Source organism: Rutidosis leptorrhynchoides, chromosome 6, assembly GCF_046630445.1.
Source record: "Rutidosis leptorrhynchoides isolate AG116_Rl617_1_P2 chromosome 6, CSIRO_AGI_Rlap_v1, whole genome shotgun sequence".
NCBI lineage: Eukaryota > Viridiplantae > Streptophyta > Magnoliopsida > Asterales > Asteraceae > Rutidosis > Rutidosis leptorrhynchoides.
Window position 1 is genome coordinate 56,984,069 of NC_092338.1, and position 22,431 is coordinate 57,006,499.

Genomic DNA, 22,431 nt, shown 5'->3' on the forward strand with positions numbered 1-22,431 from the left:
TAAAAAGGGTGTTTTGAGGGGTTTCTTGAGAGATAAAGTCACGATGAAGAAGATGATCTTGTGAGGAGATGAAATTGACTAGTAGTAGGGAGAGCATGAGGTAGAAATTGTTGGCTGATGGTGTTTCGTTGATTGCACAACAACAACAAAAATAAAATCAATAAAGGAGTAGTATCGATATGAATAAAGAAGAATATAGTGTTTGATGCATGTATTTAAGATGACCCACTTGTATGTTTAATAGAAGTAACCAACAAACACAGTAAAGTTCTTGTGAAAATAAAGTGGTGTAGGTCGAGAAAGAATCAAACAAACATAGTCATCCCCATTTCAATTATATTGTGATTTCTGTCAATTTACCGTTACTCATCACATCAAATAGAAATAGAAAATAATAATATTAATAATATAATAATAATTATAATCAAAGAACATGTATAAAGAAATCAAATATCTACCTCATATTCTACCGACAGTTTTTACGAGTTTTTACGGACTTTGTATCGTCCACTATTTGAAATTAGTGGCGGATAAAAGTCTTCAGAAAAATTCCGTATTTTTAAATTAAATAGTTCTAATTATTTTAGTCATTATGGTATAAAATTTGATCATTAATTATTAAATAAAAATTACATTAATTATTCACTCCCAATCCTAAGTAAAATATAGTATTTGTTAAAATTTATCAAATAACTTCTAAATATATTATTAATAAGCATTTAATTTATAAAACTCATTTTTGAATCACCGTTTATTTTAAAATTACATAAGTTTCTTTTTAACTCGTTTATTATCCATCAATGACAATTAAGCGTTACCGTTGTTTACTAAGTAACTTCGAAATCACAAAATATATATTTAATATACTTTTTATGTATATATATAGATTTATTTTAATAATAAATTTTATTATCTCTTATATCATTTTATAATTTAAATCATATATTATATCAAATTACATTTCAAAGTATTATATATATATATATATATATATATATATATATATATATATATATATATATATATATATATATATAATATATATGTATTTATTTATTTATATATAAGTTCGTGAATCGTCAGAAATGGCCGAAGGTCATTTGAATATATGAAACAGTTTAAAATTTTTGAGACTCAATATTACAGACTTTGCTTATCGTGTCAGAATTATGAAATTGTATCGAGAGTCTGATCTAAAATTAGTCGAAATTTTCCGGGTCACTACAGTACCTGCCCGTTAAAGAAATTTCGTCCCGAAATTTGAGTGAGGTCGTCATAGCTAACAATAAAATGTTTTCATGACGAATATGAGTTAGAGTTTTATCATTATTGATTAATATAGATAAAACGATTCGATCATGTGAAGCGTACGAGTGAAGCTATCACAAAAGAGTGAGATGAAGTATTTAGAGGTTCGTCTTAACTTTTGACGTAGTTACTGTTGAATTCCGGAATTCAAGAGATTTAAAAGAAAATCTTGGAAATCTATAAGATCTGATTCTTCGGGATTTATAGAAATTAAGATCTCTATAAATTAAATGCGATGATCTGTCTTGATTGTTTTGTCTGGTATCTCCACTATAAATGAACTTCTTCCGTTCCATTATTTCCCCATATTTCAGAGTTTCATGCTTTTATTTCTCCTTCTCGATTTTAAGTCAAGCGAATAATGGTCCAGAATTCATAGATATAGAGTTTCGAATGATTATAATGTTCTAAGCAGAAAGGAACGTAATAGCATAATTTGATTTGGTAAATTACCAGAATCACAGAGGATAGAACTATCAAGAATATATTTTCTTTCTATGTTTAGAGGTTAAATAGAATTAAAGAGTTATGTAACATGACACATGATGATGGTATGATCTACTGTGAACCATCACGTCCCATTAGAAACTCAGCATGACTTACTGTAATATAATCACGTTGGCCGGGAGTCATTATATTATACCAACCCATGCTTCAATTTCCAACACTTCTCCATAATTCATTCATAGTTTATACTTAGATTTTTCAGAAGTTTTCAATATAATGGAATGCAGTTAGCACGAAGAGGTATATAATTTCGGATAAGAATATTTATAAAAATATCCTCAGAAATATCGAAGATATTTATGATGATATTTTGGAATTTCTAAGTTCGAAAGTTGATGAAGAAAAATTTTCCGCAAGATTTTATCCTGACTTCGGAGCAAGATATTCTCTAAAGATTTCATTGGATCCAGAATTACCTGGATTCTTTGAATATAGGGTTTGGTCCTTGTATTTGTCCTTGGTCTCCTTCATAGTTCGCTCAATCCATTTTTCAGTATCAAATTTTTAATCGTGCGTTCCCAACACTCCATTATTTATCATTAAACTCTTGGTTATTTAGGCCATTTACAATTTTACTGTTTTCTCTGCATTTAATGCAACCATATCTGAATCGTCGGTTATCAATCTGAGGTGGTTTCAAGAGAATTGTGTTTTTAGATGATTAAACGCTGATGGTAATATGGTGAAATATAAAAGGTTCCCCAGTAACAATAAAATAGTACACATATATATCAAGGTTATAATAAGGTTGTTTCGAATGAACAATCGAAATTAACTTGCTGGAGCTGTGACTAAATTTGCTACTTTGAAAGGGATTACCAAGTTATTTTGGGTAATAATAACACTAAAGGAATTAGCACAGCTACGTGTTAAATGTTCACTCAGTGTCCGAGGGTTTTTCAGGTGCATAACTATGTGCATAAATCTTTCCTTTCGTAGATGAAGTTCGGTTGGTTCGTTCTCTCGATTGAGGTGTTTTCAAGAATCATGAAAGGTTTGAACGTAGATTGTAATTGTCAAGATACAAATGAGGTTTAAGATGAATTCAAGTGGCAAACTTGAAGAAATGTTTAACTGTAGAAGGTGTAACTTATTAACGATATTTTAAATCAAAATGAGTTATAGTTAATATTTCCTACTCTTTTAATATGTTTTAATTGCCTAATTATAGTCGTTCAATATTAGTAGTCCAATAGTTCAACCAATACTAATATATTATAAGGAAATAGTTATAACTGATATAGAAACAGTTAGCTAGGAACAGTCAGCTAGGATTTGGTTAGTATAGGTTTAAAATTTTACGTAGTTAATTAATTGGTTACTAATCAATTTTATTTAGTTCATTATTTTCTTTATTATGCCACTTGTCAAATCTTGACTTGGATTTTGATCGGCAGAAACTCGTATATGAAATTGAATTGGAATAAAAATGGTTATTCTTTGGTGAACAGATACGTATATGTGTGGATTTGAGCAGTATTGTTAATGATTGATGAATCTAAATTGAAGAATGTACAGTGTAACTTATTAATATGAAATCTAAATATTCCTCGGGTATTACCTACCCGTTAAAATATTTTCACCATTAACAGTTTGTACAAGAGAATTTTTAATTACAATCTTTGTGAAAATATACTTGCATATATATTTTCTTCGAATGTAATTATGGATTTAATGAGTTAATATGATATTAATCTCATTTACTTTTCGGTTTGAGCTAGAATAAGTAATCTCTAAAACTTTTAGGAACCACATATTCTTCGCAGAATATTAATGAAGTTATGGATTAATACTTCATCGTTAATTATTGTTGGTACTCCTTGGTATCTGTGGTGCGTATGATGTTGATGTTCGAGGTATAGATTATGGTGTCGATATGTGTGATGCGGATGTTGTGGTTAGTGGTACTGGTGATGCTGGTACTGATGTTGGTGGTACTGTTAGGGCTGGTGATGCTGCTGGTGCTTGTAAGTTTTGAACCATATACTCCAAGGTTAGCACTCGAGCTCGAAGTTCTTTAACTTCTTCTACTAACCCTGGTTGGTTATCAGTGTGAGGTAGAGATCGGATATCTTCTCTAGTTCCATTAATGGTAGTCTCAAGACGAAAAATTCTCGCAAAAAGGGTATAAACGGTGTTGCGAACAGGTTCGTCGGTGAGCGGGTCGAGTACTCCAAGGTTAGGTGGTAGATTAGGTTCATGATATGGAGTACCTTCTTCCCTTCTCCATAGGGTGAGTATGTCGCGAACCCACCCCCATCTTCTCCAGTAATCACGGTAGTTGATTGGTTGGTGTGCTCCCGTCACACTGTCTTCGGAGTCAGAGGAACTTGGACGATTCGTAGAGACCATCTTACGCGATCACAGAAAAAATATTTTTTGGTATGAAACGTTTAGTGACAGCCAATGATAGTTGGATGGTATTCTCAATGCATAATATGCATAGATATATATATATATATATATATATATATATATATATATAGTACCAGGATTCCTTAAATTACGAAGAAATTTACGGGAGATATCAGGCAAAGTTTACCGTAATAGATACGCTAAGATATGAATTAGCAGATACGCTAAGATATGAATTAGTAGATATGCTAAGATATGAATTTGTCTGTACACCATCTATGCAATAATTGCAATAAGAAGTGTTGAGACTGACAATGATAGGTGGATATTTTTCGACAAGAAATGATAAGCAAAACTTTTTAACATGTAGACCAGGTTCAAGTCTAGACTTATTAAAGTATCCTAACAACTACTAGGTCGAAGTCCAGACTCATTAATGCATCCTAACAATTATATGTTTAGACACACTAATGCAAGACCTGGTTCGCTAAGACCACCGCTCTGATACCACATGTCATACCCCGTCCAAATTTTCCTAAACGAATACAATAACATCTGGTACCATTGCGATGAATGGACCTCTATATGCCATGAACGACTCCATGTAATATCTTTAAAATGAACAAATGCACAGCGGAAGATTTCTTTCATACCTGAGAATAAACATGTTTTAAAGTGTCAACCAAAAGGTTGGTGAGTTCATAGGTATATCATAAAATAATAAAATTCATCATTTTGATAGACCACAAGATTTAAACCCTGCATGGTACAAATGGGCCCGAATCCTATACCCACCTGTAATGTACATGCGATATCTTTTAAATACAGTACACCTTTCTCGTGTACGCAACCATTTTTCATAAATCTTAGTAACCGTACACATATCTTTTGCACAAAAATAACATACACATAACCTGTGCATAAAATCATTCTCTCGGTATATAACATTCACATCAACTGGTGGCAATTATCATGTCCACATAATTCAATGGTGGCAATTATCATGTCCACATAATTCAATGGTGGTAATTATCATGTCCACATAATTCAATAATAATCCGCAGAACTTCTGTCTGCATAATAATTCATTCGAGGAATGTTTTGCTTGTGTCTATCTCGTCAAACATTTATAAAAGTATTTCATGTATTCGCAGTTCAAAATATATTTCAAAAGCATTTAATAAAGCAGTTGTAAAAACAGCGCATATATTCTCAGTCCCAAAAATGTAAAGAGTAAAAGGGAGCAAATGAACTCACGCATATAAATATTGTAAAACAGTGCATGTATTCTCAGCCCAAAAATGTAATGAGTAAAAGGGAGCAAATGAACTCACCCTACAATATTTTGTAGTAAAATATTCGTTCGACTGAACTGAACAATGCAGGGTTGACCTCGGATTCACGAACATATATCATTAATGTATATTAACACATATATTTGTAATCGAACAAATTTATATATAATATATCTTAGTTTATATGTTATATGTATTTAATTTATATATATTTAAAATGATTAATATTTATACATGTAGATATCTTAATATGTATATTAGTATTTTATCAATAATTTGTTATTTGTAATATTTATAAAAATAAGGTTAATATGTTTAGTATATAATTATATGTAATATAAGTATAATATTTATTTGTTATAAAAATAATAATAAAAATGATAATTGAAATAGTAATGATAATTAAAATAGTAATGATAATAAAAATGATAGTTTTTAATAATAATGTAAATTAATATTAAAAATAATAATGTTTTTATATAAAAAATCATTTCAATAACAATAATAATAATAATAATAATAATAATAATAATAATAATAATAATAATAATAATAATAATAATAATAATAATAATAATAATAATAGAAATGAAATTAAAAGTGTATACCCTTGTAAAAGCTTTTTCTAAAAAAATGCTCCATACGAGACTCGAACCCGTGATTTCCCGCTCACACCACAACACCTCGAACCAATCGGCTATATCGGTTTTTCTATTTAATACTCTAAACTAAACCTATATAACCCGTAACTTATCTTGGCCCAACATAAAAAAAGAGCAACATTTTGGCCCAACAGGAAACATAGAAGTTGGCTCACGGCCCAATCAGTGAAACAGGAAGTGGCTCACGGCCCACCAGAAAAATAGAAGCCCAAGAACAGTTAAATTGTAACGTGTAGCAGCAATCAAGTGGCTCGACAGGAATTATTGGGTAAGGTTCGGTTTATATAAAAAAAAATAGAAACACGGTATAGCAGCGATAGGAATAATAGAAGGGTCTTCTGCAATCGTTTCATCATTATCATCCTAACAACAACAACATAATCTTTATCACTTCATCATCGTGTATTCACCACCTATGACACTATTCAATCGTCTTCTTCACCCCATCAACACTCGTATTAATATCATCCTCGTATTCGCTAGTCATTATCATAATCCTATCATCCTCATTATGTATCATACATAAACATATAAACCGTTATCACCAACCTGTCATTATCATCGTTCATCATTTTCATTTTTACCCATCATCGCCATACTTCATGTGATCTTCAACTCCATCATCGTTGTGTTTTATTATTATCATCATAATTCTAAATTTACGTATTCGTTTAAAGCAAAAAGGAACAGAATTTACAGCTGCACCATAATAGGTTTTTGCAGAAAGTCGAATGGTGCTTTAACAGAAAGAAGAAATTTTAGTGGTGGGCTTCAACAGAAATTCAAATGGATCACTAATAGCCCAAAACAGCAGCCCATATAGAAGTATGATTATGTCGTGGATTATCATAAAGGTTTCACGGTTTAGTTAGGGAATGGGTCCCCGTTCCATATGGTGATTGAATTCCTATCTGTCGGCCACATGAATAAAAAGTATCTTTCTATCTTCTGTTTTCATTTATATAAAGTAATACCATTATCTTGTTATTACAGAAATTGAAACTGAAAGTTGCTGCAGCAAAAGAAGGTGTTTGCAGATGAGTTTCGAAGTGAATCAAGAAATAGGAACACAAGGTTGCAGCTGCAGTAGCGAATAACAGGAGGTAGATGTATTGTAGCAGCGGTTATGGTTCGAGGAGAGAGAGTAAGAGGTAGGGAGAGAGATTGACGATGATATATGGTGATGGATTGGAGTAATGGCGGATTTGTTATGGTGTTGTGGTTTGTCAAAAGGTCAGGAGAGAAACAAAACAGAAAAAACAAATATGAATGATGGTTTGTGTTGGTGGTTGCTTGTAACTGTCAAAGAAACAGAAAATGGATTGGGTTATGATGATTGATGGTTGTTTATTGTGGGCTATGGTCGATGTGGTGTAACTCGAGGGTTTAATAAGAGAGACGTAGGTTTTTTTTTTAATGGTCATTGATGATTAAACCGAAGGTGGTGGATTGATTAAGATGGATGTTGTATTGTTGATCATGGGAAGTGATGCAATAGTGGTGTTATTTGATTGTGGGTGAATGATGAGTTTCGATGGGTTCTTGAGTAGGAGGTATTCGTACAGCAGCCGGTTTTATGAGGATCGATAAGTAGTAACTTAGGTAATATAATAGGGGTTAGTTTGATGATTAAAAAGGGTGTTTTGAGGGGTTTCTTGAGAGATAAAGTCACGATGAAGAAGATGATCTTGTGAGGAGATGAAATTGACTAGTAGTAGGGAGAGCATGAGGTAGAAATTGTTGGCTGATGGTGTTTCGTTGATTGCACAACAACAACAACAAAAATAAAATCAATAAAGGAGTAGTATCGATATGAATAAAGAAGAATATAGTGTTTGATGCATGTATTTAAGATGACCCACTTGTATGTTTAATAGAAGTAACCAACAAACACAGTAAAGTTCTTGTGAAAATAAAGTGGTGTAGGTCGAGAAAGAATCAAACAAACATAGTCATCCCCATTTCAATTATATTGTGATTTCTGTCAATTTACCGTTACTCATCACATCAAATAGAAATAGAAAATAATAATATTAATAATATAATAATAATTATAATCAAAGAACATGTATAAAGAAATCAAATATCTACCTCATATTCTACCGACAGTTTTTACGAGTTTTTACGGACTTTGTATCGTCCACTATTTGAAATTAGTGGCGGATAAAAGTCTTCAGAAAAATTCCGTATTTTTAAATTAAATAGTTTTAATTATTTTAGTCATTATGGTATAAAATTTGATCATTAATTATTAAATAAAAATTACATTAATTATTCACTCCAAATCCTAAGTAAAATATAGTATTTGTTAAAATTTATCAAATAACTTCTAAATATATTATTAATAAGCCTATAATTTATAAAACTCATTTTTGAATCACCGTTTATTTTAAAATTACATAAGTTTCTTTTTAACTCGTTTATTATCAATCAATGACAATTAAGCGTTACCGTTGTTTACTAAGTAACTTCGAAATCACAAAATATATATTTAATATACTTTTTATGTATATATATAGATTTATTTTAATAATAAATTTTATTATCTCTTATATCATTTTATAATTTAAATCATATATTATATCAAATTACATTTCAAAGTATTATATATATATATATATATATATATATATATATATATATATATATATATATATATATATATATATATATAAGTTCGTGAATCGTCAGAAATGGCCGAAGGTCATTTGAATATATGAAACAGTTTAAAATTTTTGAGACTCAACATTACAGACTTAGCTTATCGTGTCAGAATTATGAAATTGTATCGAGAGTCTGATCTAAAATTAGTCAAAATTTTCCCGGTCACTACATATTCATACACTTTAGAAAGACTTCAAGACACTTATCAAAATACTTCTACTTAACAAAAATGCTTACAATTACATCCTCGTTCAGTTTCATCAACAATTCTACTCGTATGCACCCGTATTCGTACTCGTACAATACACAGCTTTTAGATGTATGTACTATTGGTATATACACTCCAATGATCAGCTCTTAGCAGCCCATGTGAGTCACCTAACACATGTGGGAACCATCATTTGACAACTAGCATGAAATATCTCATAAAATTACAAAAATATTAGTAATCATTCATGACTTATTTACAAGTAAACAAAATTACACATCATTTATATCTAATCCATATACCAATGACCAAAAACACCTACAAACACTTTCATTCTTCAATTTTCTTCATCTAATTAATCTCTCTCAAGTTCTATCTTCACGTTCTAAGTGTTCTTCATAAATTCTATAAGTTCTAGTTTCATAAAATCAAGAATACTTCCAAGTTTGCTAACTTACTTCCAATCTTGTAAAGTGATCATCCAACCTCAAGAAATCTTTCTTACTTACAGTAAGATATCTTTCTAATACAAGGTAATACTCATATTCAAATTTTGATTCAATTTCTATAACTATAACAATCTTATTTCGAGTGAAAATCTTACTTGAACTTGTTTTCGTGTCATGATTCTGCTTCAAAAACTTTCAAGCCATCCAAGGATCCTTTGAAGCTAGATCTATTTTTCTCATTTCCAGTAGGTTTACCTACTAAAATTAAGGTAGTAATGATGTTCAAAACATCATTCGATTCATACATATAAAACTATCTTATTCGAAGATTTAAACTTGTAATCACTAGAACATAGTTTAGTTAATTCTAAACTTGTTCGCAAATAAAGTTAATCCTTATAACTTGACTTTTAAAATCAACTAAACACATGTTCTATATCTATATGATATGATAACTTAATGATTTAAAACCTGGAAACACGAAAAATACCGTAAAACCGGACATACGCCGTCGTAGTAACACCGCGGGCTGTTTTGGGTTTGATAATTAAAAACTATGATAAACTTTGATTTAAAAGTTGTTCTTCTGGGAAAATGATTTTTCTTATGAACATGAAACTATATCCAAAAATTATGGTTAAACTCAAAGTGGAAGTATGTTTTTCAAAATGGTCATCAAGACGTCGTTCTTTCGACTGAAATGACTACCTCTTACAAAAACAACTTGTAACTTATATTTCTGACTATAAACCTATACTTTTTCTGTTTAGATTCATAAAATAGAATTCAATATGAAACCATAGCAATTTGATTCACTCAAAACGGATTTAAAACGAAGAAGTTATGGGTAAAACAAGATTGGATATTTTTTGATTGTTGTAGCTACGGGAAATATTGTAACAATTCTATACAAATCATATCCTGGCTAACTTATATTGTATTATACATGTATTCTAATATATTATGTAATATTGGGATACCATAGACACGAATACAATGTTTTGACATATCATATCGACCCATCTATATATATGTTTCGGAACAACCATAGACACTCTATATGCAGTAATGTTGGAGTTAGCTATACAGGGTTGAGGTTGATTCCCAAATATTATATACTTTGAGTTGTGATCTAGCCTGAGGCTTGTATATACGAGGTCGTGGATTGATTCGAGATATTATATATTGCTTTATTTTTGTACATCTAACTGTGGACAACTAGTTGTAGGTTACTAACGAGGACAGCTGACTTAATAAACTTAAAACAGTAAAACGTATTAAAAATGTTGTAAATATATTTTGAACATACTTTGATATATATGTACATATTTGTTATAGGTTCGTGAATCGACCAGTGGCCAAGTCTTACTTCCTGACGAAGTAAATCTGTGGAAGTGAGTTATAGTCCCACTTTTAAAATCTAATATTTTTGGGATGAGAATACATGCAGCTTTTTAAATGTTTTACAAAATAGACACAAGTACATGAAACTACTTTCTATGGTTGAACGATCGAAGCCGAATATGCCCCTTTTTACTTGGTAACCTAAGAATTAGTAAACCAGTCTACTAATTGACGCGAATCCTAAAGATAGATCTATTAGGCTCAACAAACCCCATCCGTTGTAGCGGATGCTTTAGTACTTCAAGTTTTTATATCATGTCCGATGGATGTTCCGGAATGATGGGGATATTCTTATATGCATCTTGTTAATGTCGGTTACCAGGTGTTCACCATATGAATGATTTTTATCTCTATGTATGGGATGTATATTGAAATATGAAATCTTGTGGTCTATTATTATGATTTGATAATATATAGGTTAAACCTATAACTCACCAACATTTTTGTTGACATTTTAAGCATGTTTATTCTCAGTTGATTATTAAGAGCTTCCGCTGTTGCATACTAAAATAAGGACAAGATTTGGAGTCCATGCTTGTATGATATTATGTAAAAACTGCATTCAAGAAACTTATTTTTGATGTAATATATTCTTATTGTAAACCATTATGTAATGGTCGTGTGTAAACGGTATATTTTATATTATCATTATTTGATAATCTATGTAATGCTTTTTAAACCTTTATCGATAAAATAAAGGTTATGGTTGTTTTAAAAATGAATGCAGTCTTTGAAAAACGTCTAATATAGAGATCAAAACCTCGCGACGAAATCAATTAATATGGAACGTTTATAATCGATATGAACGGGACATTTCAAATAACACAAATATGGTAACAAATTACACATCCATGACTTTTAATAGGACAACCTGACAATAGAGATTTGAAAAATAATTACGCGTATTTCAACTCCTGGTTATAATATAACTCAGTTTGTTTTCTTATTTTGATTTGTTTAACTTTATGTTGATATAGTTGCTGGACATTATATTAGGTATAGATATTGATAGAATAAATTTGATTCTGGCCTCAATTTTGCCTAAACTAAGGCGTGAGAAATCATAGCAATGCAGTTTAAGAAATGAGTGAAATCATAGTATTCTTGAATCATTTTTAAGAAATCAGCGAAGCCATAGCATTGCAGTTTAAGAATCAATTTTATTATGGCCTCAATATTGCCTCAATACATGCTATTAGTATAATAGCATAACCATACGAATTCTGTTTAAGAAATCCTAACCCTAACCATAACAATAAACCCTAACCCTAACAATAACTTAAGAACGCAATAAACATGTAATTGTAAATATCGATTATACAAACATTAGTGCCAGATGCAATTCGAAATACGATGTAAACAGAAAATTAACAAAAAATTTACCTGTGTAATTATGTAATGGATGTCGATTGCAACAATTTTGTAAAGGATGTCGATTGCAACTGTTGTCGAACGATTAACAAAAGTCGATCGAATTAAAATCTGTGCGGAATGTCGCTTGCATCATTATTGTCTCTTGGATTGTTGATTTAGGTTAATTTTGATTTAGGGATTAAGAAAAGTTGATCGATTGAAAATATGTGCGGGATTCAGCTTCATGGCAACAATTGTGTCTCTTGGATTGTTGATCTAGGTTGATTTTGATTTAGGTTAGCTATATGTTCTCTCCTGTATTGACTCAGTATCAGTTTGAACATTTAGTCTGTTCGCGTTTTTTTCTAAGGGTATAAGGGGAAGAAAAATCTCAATTTTTAGTTATTAAGTTATACTAATAAAATAGGTGATCTAAGGGTGGATACTAAAGGGTAGTGAAGGTCATTTTAGTGATCTAATGGCCTATTATTGTTGATAGTATTAAGTCTTTCCAAAGAAAGTATTAAGGTGACGTTAAAAACAAGCATGTCATACTTAAAGTAGTATTACCCTTTCACATATCACAAATAAAATCATTAAGTATAACTTTATAAGTTACAAATATACATACATATACATAATAATATATAATCAAATTCACATACGCACTCTACTTTTGCAATGTTCAAATATTTTAAGTCATCCTAACAATTTTTGTCCCATTATATTGTTGGATCGTTTCTTTGTTTTTATTGGGTAAAAAAAAAAAGGAAAGATAGAGTGAAGATTAGCGTGTAATTGAATGAGTGGTTAGCATTCGCCGTCATCGGTAACGGAAAGTTGACGCTTTTGTAAGATAAGTTGACGTCCCAACAAAACAAACTAACCGCGCAATAAAGCATGGTCACTTCTGATTTCTGAAGCAACCTCACTCGTTCATTTCCAACATACGCATATTCATCCCACTAATATTAATTAAATATTAATATATAAATATGTAATATGTAATATATACATCCTCGGTGATCTCAATCAATCTTCACTTTTGTGTTCCTTCCATTTTCAGTTTCTACGATTAAACCCTAAAAAAAGATGTCAAATTGGAATTGGGGTTTTGTTATTTTGTTATTAATTACAGTTAATCAATGTTGGGTATCTGAATCAGAAGCAATTAGTGAACAGGAGTTGGATAAAGTTTCAAACTTGCCTGGTCAAAACTTCAATATTGACTTTGCTCAGTATGCTGGTTATGTAACTGTGAATCAAGAAGCTGGTAGAGCTTTGTTTTATTGGTTGACTGAATCTACTGAAGATCCTGCTTCTAAACCTCTTGTTCTTTGGCTCAATGGAGGTTTATATCATACCTTTTTTTAAAAGTTTTTATTTACTTAACTTTTAACTTTCTCTGTACAGCTACAATTTGATCATTTTTGTTAAAAGTTGGATTCTTGTAATGTTTTAGGGCCTGGATGTTCATCAGTTGCATTTGGGATGGCTGAAGAAGTGGGGCCATTTCATGTCAATAAAGATGGAAAGTCTGTTTACTTAAATCCATATTCTTGGAACAATGGTAGGATTTTATATGATTGTTTAACTAAATTTAGTATAAGTTTATTATAAAAATGGTGTGTAACAAGTGATTACTGGTTTGCAGTGGCGAATCTATTGTTTCTTGATGCACCTGCTGGAGTTGGTTATTCATACTCGAATACTTCTTCGGATATTACTAGCAATGGGGATAATAGAACTGGTAAACCTTTCAACTTTAACGTTACACATACAAACACAAACACATTTATACGGCCACTTATGTATTTATCTATGTGACTATTTTCGAGTGTCTCTTAATGATGCTCGTGCACTTGTTTATAATATTTGCTGCAGCTGCGGATTCACTTCAGTTTCTATTGAATTGGCTTGAACGGTTCCCTCAATATAAGGGAAGGGATTTCTATTTGACAGGCGAAAGCTATGCAGGTAAATTTGGGTCCCATATTAAGTTATTGCGGACTTGTAGCCACATAAGCAGTCAGAGATATATGATTTTTAAAAGAGCTAATTTTCATATTCAAGTTGACATGAATTCTTAAATTCATCAAGAAAAACATACATGTTAACTAGGTTGAAGTTCATAGCAATCAGTACGAATCATGAAAATATGGGCTATAACTTTGTTACTAAATTTTACGTCAGTTTGAATTGATATGTATTTTGTATTGGAACATTATACGTTCATGGTGATATGATTAATTCGAACATTTCTTAGGACATTATGTTCCTCAATTAAGCCAAGCCATTGTGAGATATAACAAAGCAAATGTAGGGAGTCCAATTAACATCAAGGGTTACATGGTAAACAATTTTCTTTAACCAATTTCGTTGTTAGGTTTACTATTTTAATCTACACATTTTGAGAAGAAAATGGATTAAATGAAATGCAGGTGGGAAATGCGCTAACCGATGACTATAGTGATCATGTTGGACTTTTCCAATTTATGTGGGCAGCTGGTATGATTTCTGACCAAACTTACAAAAAAGCAAATGAATTATGCGACAAGGAATCGTTTATTCACCCCTCAAGAGAATGTGACCAAATAACTGATATTGCTGATCAAGAAATGGGTAATATCGATCCTTATAGCATCTTTACTCCGCCCTGCTCCGCCAACGGTATCAGTAAGCGGCTTTTTAGAAGATGGCACGTGAGTACTTTTTTTTTTCATTCAAAAATTCATTACTGTAATTGATTGCACGACTGTATATATTTTCATGTAACACACATTTCTCTCATCTTCAACGCTTATTTCAGGTTGATAATTAAACTTAGGACTTAGGGTGTGTTTGATGACCTTTTAATTGAATGCTTCAACGCTGAATGTCTAACCATTCAGAGAGTTGAAATACTCTTAGAGTTGACGTACTAAAAAATGATTAAGCACCTCAATTTTATGTAATATTCTCTTTAAACCATATCAAGAACACTTATAAAACAAATATAATGTTTTTTTTAACTCATGCATAATGTTAATATGATAATATTACATTATCCACATTGTTCATTCAAAATGAGTATGTTATTGTCATTCAGAACCAACTTCATTCACAACTTTGAATCTTACAGATTATGAACGATTGAGGGGTTAATCATTCTGTTTAATCAAACACACCCTTAAAGTCTTTTATAACAAGGTTACTAATAGGATTGATGGAAAAAAAAAATTATAACAGAAGGTGGGCCATATTGGGCAGAGTTACGATCCTTGCACCGAACTACACTCCATTGTTTACTTCAATTTACCTGAGGTTCAAAGTGCACTTCATGTTTATCACACTAACACTTCAAGAAAGTGGGAAACCTGCAGGTACATACACAACTGCCAACTGATTAACCTTCCTGATGATATTGCATACATTATTTTCTTTTTGATTTAATTATATTAATAAGTTAACGTGGGTCCTACTAAATTGCTCACTAAAAACATCGCACTATTTTCATGCAGCAATGTTGTAGGGGCGCACTGGCAAGATTCCCCTATATCCGTGCTTGATGTCCATCAAGAACTTATTAGTTCAGGACTTCGCGCTTGGATATTCAGGTTTTTCTGGACACTACTTTGTAAATTTTAGAACAAAGTTTGACTAATTATCTTGTTCTTATATCGTGCAACTTTTTTTTTTTTTTTTTTTTTTTTTTTTTTTTTTTTTTGTTTTGTTATAGTGGTGATACGGATGCAGTCATTCCAGTTACTTCAACACGTTATAGCATAGATGCTCTTAACCTTACGACAATCAGCCCATGGCGTGCCTGGTATCAAGATGGCCAGGTACCTTCATCCCTAACGAAACACACACACACACACACACACACACACACTCCGTTCTCATTATTTATGGATGGATCCTATATTCTCCATTGATTCTTAATTCGCTACATGCCTAGTGTGTTCCCGACATAGAATGTGTTGACGGTCCCTAAAGTAAATATTGTGAAAGGCCTCGGTTTATTATCTTATCCGAGCCCTATATATACACTTAAATCACAAAAATTGGAAAAATCATACCTATTCCTTAATCTACATGAATTACATTTTCTCCTTTTTTTTTCTTCTAGAAAAGCAGATAGTCACACACCCCTACTAGTGACCCACTCAATCTGCCACCTCTAGATCTTGCATGATAAGTATGGCAAATTGTTGGCTTTATGTTTGCCAGGCGATCATTACACCACTAATTTTAGTCATACACCACCAAATGTGCTTTAAGATGTTGAACAGTACAATAATTTAAAACATATTTAGTGGTGTATGGCTAAATATTATATATTGATGGTGTAAGAATCACACCCTTTATATTTCGCTCTTTGACTTGATAAAGATTTGGATGTGCATATATGGTGTACTAATTTCCAACATAAATTTTGAAATAGGTCGGTGGATGGACACAAAAATACGAAGGGTTGACTTTTGTAACAGTCAGAGGAGCCGGGCACGAGGTACCATTGCATAAACCGAAGCAAGCTCTCAGTCTCCTCAAGTCTTTTTTAGCGGGAACCTCCATGGCACATTTTGAGCAAGTGATCGAGTCCAAAACTTCCTCTTCAGAAGAAGTTAGCGGCTTCTAAAGATTCCATATAGTTGTTCACTCTTTCACAAGCATGGTCTTACAATAAACACAAATAAATGCACCCAGTATGTCTTTTGATTGCGAAAGAGCGTCTAGTGTCATTTTTAGGCGAAACAGAAGATCTAATCTGTAGGATACTTACCCAAATTTAGTATTGTGATGGTTTTCGCATCTTCAATTCGGGTTATGCTTGCACCCTTGTTCCGTAAGTTCATGTGTTAATACCCACAGATCATTCAATGTTAAATATATTTGGAAGAAATTTAATAACCAATAAATAAATGTAATCGATCATAAATATTTTAATGGTATGCAAATGACATAATAATCATAATGCGCAATTCACCCGGTACCAGGTCTCGTGCTCGGGGGCTTGATTACCCGAAGTTTTACCTTCTATGGGGAGTCAATGTGCCCGTTCATAGGAGGGTTTCCTCGATCGCTTACCCAAAAAAAAAATTGACATAATAATGGTAGTAATCAGATTGCAAGATTTTTTTATGATAATGACGAAGCAAGATCAGTTCAAGTAAATTAATTATTTTAGTCATCCTATTTTTATTATTTGTATTTTATAAGTTTTTATAATTATATTAAACTAGTTGTGGAGCACTCGCTTCGCGCCGGGGGCTCCGTTTTGAATGCGAGTTAAAAAAAAGTCTTGATCTATTTTGTAAAAAAGAATTTTTTTTTCGACATCTAACATTGAAGGGTTGTTCCTTTTGTGAAAGTTGCTTCTTTTAGCGTTCCTGTTTTTTTTTTAAAGTTAGTTGATCTATTTTGTAAAAAAGAATGTTTTTCGACATCTTTTGGTAGCATTGAAGTGTTGTTCCTTTTATAAAAGTTGCATCTTTTATCGATGAAAAAATAAAGGTAGTTGATTTTTTTGTAAATTTTTTTTTTCGACATGTAACATTGAAGGGTTGGTTCTTTTACGAAAGTTGCTTCTTTTATCGTTGGAGACCAAAAAAAGAAGTTGAAATGACAAAAATACCCCTGATTACTGTTGATGAATAGTGAAATAGTGTTTTGTCTCTTTTGGTAATATTGAAGGTTGGTTCTTTTACGAAAGTTGCTTCTTTTATCGTTGGAGACAAAAAAAAAGTTTGAAATGACAAAAATACCCCTAGTTACTATCGATGAATAGTGAAATAGTATTTTGTCTTTTAGGTAATATGTAAATAAATAAATGTAAATGTAAATGTAAATGAATATTACTTCTTTTATTATAATTATTTAATTATTAATTATATTATATTAATATTAATAATAAGATAATTCTTTTATGATAACGACAAAATTATTTTATTTGAGCACCAAACTATTGAATAAGATAATGAGCTACTTGATACTTAAAAAATCTCCGCAGTTGACTTTCATATATATTCCATTTGCAATTTCTAAGATCTAAGATTACTTAAAAAAGATGTCAAATTGGAACTGGGTTTTTGTTATGCTGTTGTTAATTACAGTTGATCAGTGGAGGGTAAGTTTACGTAAAAATTCAGAAGCAATAAGTGAGCAGGAGTTGGATAGAGTTGCAAACTTGCCTGGTCAAAATTTCAATGTTGACTTTGCTCAATATGCTGGTTATGTAACTGTAAATCAAGAAAATGGAAGAGCTTTGTTTTATTGGTTAACTGAAGCTTCTGAAGATCCTGCTTCTAAACCTCTTGTTCTTTGGCTCAATGGAGGTTTATTTCTTACCTTTTCTTTTAAATTTTTAGTTAACTTTTAAAGCACGGAATCCAATAGGATTCTGGTGGAATTGTAATTAAATTTAGACACGACGCATGTCTAGATTTCATTTCAATTCCGCCAGAATCCCATTGGATTCCGTGAGCCAAACGGGACCTTAACTTTCTCTATACAACTACAATTTGATCATTTTTGTTAAAAGTTGGATTCTTGTAATGTTTTTGGTTACATCTGTGCTTACATAGATTGTTGTTTTAGGTCCTGGATGTTCATCAATTGGATATGGGATGGCTGAAGAAGTTGGACCATTTCATGTCAATAAAGATGGAAAGTCTGTCTACTATAATCCGTATGCTTGGAACACCGGTAAGTGTTCACGTAACGTTCCATCTATAAATTTATTGTTACGAGTTCGATATATTCGTTATTGGAGAAAATGATTTGATGATTGTTAGTTAATTTGCAGTGGCTAATTTATTGTTTCTTGATTCTCCTGTTGGAGTCGGTTATTCTTACTCTAATACCTCTTCGGATATTACAAGTAACGGAGATAAAAGAACTGGTATAACTTCAAACTTCTAATATTCTTACTTGTATACGCACACCCGACACACCATATCTTATGTGTGAACAGTTGTGATGCTTATTCACTTATCTTGATTTATGACATCATCATGCTGCAGCTGCGGATTCACTTCAGTTTCTATTGAATTGGCTTCAACGGTTCCCTCAATATAAAGGAAGGGACTTCTATATAACAGGAGAAAGCTATGCAGGTATATGAGTGTATGATATTAGTTGTACACGTGTAGCCAATTAATAAGGATACATTATATGATTTTCAATACAGCATATATAGAAAACTACTCTGTGATCATCAAGTAATCTGTAAATAAACCTAAGAGTGTGTTGGATTGCCTATTAATCGAATGGTTCAACTTAATGAATGTTTCAGCATTCAGCGTGTTTGTTACTGACAACTGAATGACAAATGATGCTGAACCGTTAAACAATCCGTGTTCTTAAGCATTCAACACTTCTATTTTTGTTAAAATCCTCCATAACTTGTATCCGAAACACTTCTATTCTTTTATTTGTTTATTTTAAAGGTTGATACATTAATTTTACATCATTCAGAGTTCATTCAGAATAATTATCAAATATGTTATTGGAGTTCATCCGGTCTGAACCTTTGAATCATTCATATTAAACCATTCAATGCTTAAGTCATAGGTCATAATGTTATAATCTTGGTTTAGGAACCTTGCGGTTCGTTCTAATTTGATTAGTTTGGATGTTATTCAGGACATTACGTTCCTCAATTAAGCCAAGCCATTGTGAGATATAACAAAGCAAACGCTGGAAGTCCGATTAATATCAAGGGTTACATGGTACAAAGTTCTTTTGACGAAATTTTGGAAGGTTTACTACTTCTATTTGCACTTTTGATGTAATATGTTAAACGTATAGGTGGGGAATGCGGTAACAGATGATTATAGTGATTTTGTTGGACGTTTCGAATATTGGTGGGTGCTTGGTTTAATTTCTGATCAAACTTACAAGAAAGCAAACGAATTATGCGACCACGAATCAATTGCTCACCCGTCAACGGAATGTCATCAAATATTTTACTCCGGATTTCAAGAAATGGGTGATATCGATCATTATAGCATCTTTACTCCAACATGCACCACCAATGATGTCGCTAAGCGACTTAAAAAAAGATTTCCTGTGAGTATTTCGTTTTTGTAATTTTTCCATGATAAAAGGCTAGGCTTTCTAATTCACATAAAACAAATGGTTTGGGTCAGAGACAATGTATCTTTGGTATTGCATACTTAAGCAAGGGTATTTATGACAGAAATTCGGACGTGTTGGGCACAGTTATGATCCTTGCAGCAAACAACACTCCACTATCTACTTCAATTTACCTGAGGTTCAAGATGCACTACATGTTTATCGCGGTAACACATCAAGAATATGGGAAGTCTGCAGGTAATACTTTTATATTAAAGATAGGCCTCAAATACCATTGGTGTGTTTGGTTTGAGGGATACGAATGGGATTGATACCCATTGAGAGTGTTGTTAGCTTCGGAATCAAAACCATAGATCCATACCTCCGGTGACAGGATATTGAGTTTATTTCCATTCTCATACCAACCATCTATCAGTCCCATACCCATAGTGATTCCTAATTTCAAACCATACGCACCCGAACGTTCCCCAAACTTTGTCATCTTATATTTCTGTAAAGGGAAAATCTTATCCGTTTACCTGTAATTTATACTTAATAGCTTTTAGATCTTGACTTCATAACAATTAAGTTACTGAAAAGTGCGCCATTTGATATCAGAAATTTATTAAACATATGTCTTAAAGTTGAAATATTTCAATAATATTTTGTGATCGTTAACAACTTAATAGTGTTTAACAGCGATATAGATACGTATTGGCAAGATTCTCCTATAACCGTGCTTGATGTCTATCAAGAACTTATAACTGCAGGACTTCGAATCTGGATATTCAGGTTCATGTCACTTGTAAACTTCAGTACATAATTTCATCAATTATTTTGTTCTTATATTATTTCTTCTTTTTTTTAATAGTGGAGATACAGATGCAGTCGTTCCAGTTACTTCTACACGTTATAGCATAAATGCTCTCAACCTCACTAAAATCGGTCCATGGCGTGCTTGGTATGAAGATGACCAGGTGATTCCATTCGTCATCGACCAAATAACTTACTACGTTCTTATTCTGATCTTTAAACCGTTTACTTAGTAAAGGGTGATTATTGTTATCCTTAACGGGCTAAACGGTTAAAATAATATATATTTAAAAGACAATGAGTTAAAAGTTACTCAATGGCATTCATAGTGCCTAAAAAAATGCCTAAACCATATAAATTCAAGCAGAATGATTAGTTCTGACCAAGTATTTTTGGTCAGCTGAATCTAACTCATCCTGTAACACTAACAACCCATTTTAACCCGAACTTGTATTGACCAGTTACCCAACCTAAACTTGTATTGGCTAGTTATCGGTCTTATGTATTCCTTAAGTGCGTAAAGAAATGGATCATGATATTAATTATAATACAAACTTTGAAATAGGTCGGTGGATGGACACAAGAATACGAAGGGTTGACTTTTGTAACAGTCAGAGGAGCCGGGCACAAGGTGCCATTGCATAAACCGAAGCAAGCTCTCACCCTCCTAAAATCTTTCTTAGCTGGAACGTCCATGGCACCATTAGAGCAAGTGATCAAGTTCAAAACTTCAGCTTCAGATGAAGTTAACAGCTTCTAAATGATCAAGTCCATGGCACCATTTGACACTTATTTACGCATGGATCAGTACTGATAACATGCAAGTCAACGCAACACATTTGTTCGGGGTGCTCGCGATTGCCTATTTATAATTACTTATCTGCTAAAGAAATAAGTTAGTGCATAATGCTTATATAGAGACGCGATATTTCTACTCGCATATTTTTAATAAATCCACTTATATTATGCATTAATAACTTTGTACTGTACAAGCAAGCAGATAATGCACAATAAAAGTGTTTTTTTTTTCTTCAAAAAAGCATGTGGATTTATCATCTCCCATTTTTAAAGTGTTTATTCCTTTTATAATAAGGTAAATAGACACTTTAAACAATGTGTTTGGATTCGTTATCTGCTTTAAAAACGGGCGCTTAAAACGGGCGATAAGCAGATAACCACTTAAATAAGCAAATCTCAAACAAGAGCTTATCTACTTTCTATGCTATACATCTTAATGATGCTACAACCTAACCCAAATCGACCCCTTGAATTCGATTAAGCATTGTGGCGTAATGTACAACACGTCCTGAGGTAACTCTTAACTGTCTAAAACAAAATATAATATAATACAGAGT

General features: G+C 32.0%; 2 protein-coding genes across 3 annotated transcripts; both read left to right on the forward strand.

The window, feature by feature from the left end:
• Nucleotides 1-13,185: 13,185 nt before the first annotated feature.
• On the forward strand, nucleotides 13,186-17,006 carry LOC139853295 (serine carboxypeptidase II-2-like). Its single transcript, XM_071842667.1, has 10 exons — nucleotides 13,186-13,556; nucleotides 13,668-13,775; nucleotides 13,860-13,955; nucleotides 14,090-14,182; nucleotides 14,472-14,557; nucleotides 14,647-14,907; nucleotides 15,434-15,567; nucleotides 15,706-15,801; nucleotides 15,924-16,029; nucleotides 16,632-17,006. The coding sequence occupies exons 1-10, from the start codon at nucleotides 13,298-13,300 to the stop codon at nucleotides 16,824-16,826; spliced, it is 1,434 nt and encodes a 477-aa protein (XP_071698768.1). The 5' UTR covers nucleotides 13,186-13,297; the 3' UTR covers nucleotides 16,827-17,006.
• Nucleotides 15,773-22,053, forward strand: LOC139853294 (serine carboxypeptidase II-2-like). 2 transcript variants are annotated; one of them, XM_071842666.1, is made up of 12 exons: nucleotides 15,773-15,801; nucleotides 15,924-16,029; nucleotides 18,337-18,522; nucleotides 18,785-18,892; nucleotides 18,993-19,088; nucleotides 19,210-19,302; nucleotides 19,832-19,917; nucleotides 19,997-20,257; nucleotides 20,388-20,521; nucleotides 20,963-21,055; nucleotides 21,135-21,240; nucleotides 21,642-22,053. In XM_071842666.1, the coding sequence occupies exons 2-12, from the start codon at nucleotides 16,002-16,004 to the stop codon at nucleotides 21,834-21,836; spliced, it is 1,386 nt and encodes a 461-aa protein (XP_071698767.1). In that variant the 5' UTR covers nucleotides 15,773-15,801; nucleotides 15,924-16,001; the 3' UTR covers nucleotides 21,837-22,053. The 2 variants fall into 2 exon arrangements, with proteins under 2 accessions (XP_071698767.1, XP_071698766.1); XM_071842665.1 differs by lacking the exons at nucleotides 15,773-15,801; nucleotides 15,924-16,029 and having other exon boundaries at nucleotides 18,164-18,522.
• Nucleotides 22,054-22,431: the final 378 nt, after the last annotated feature.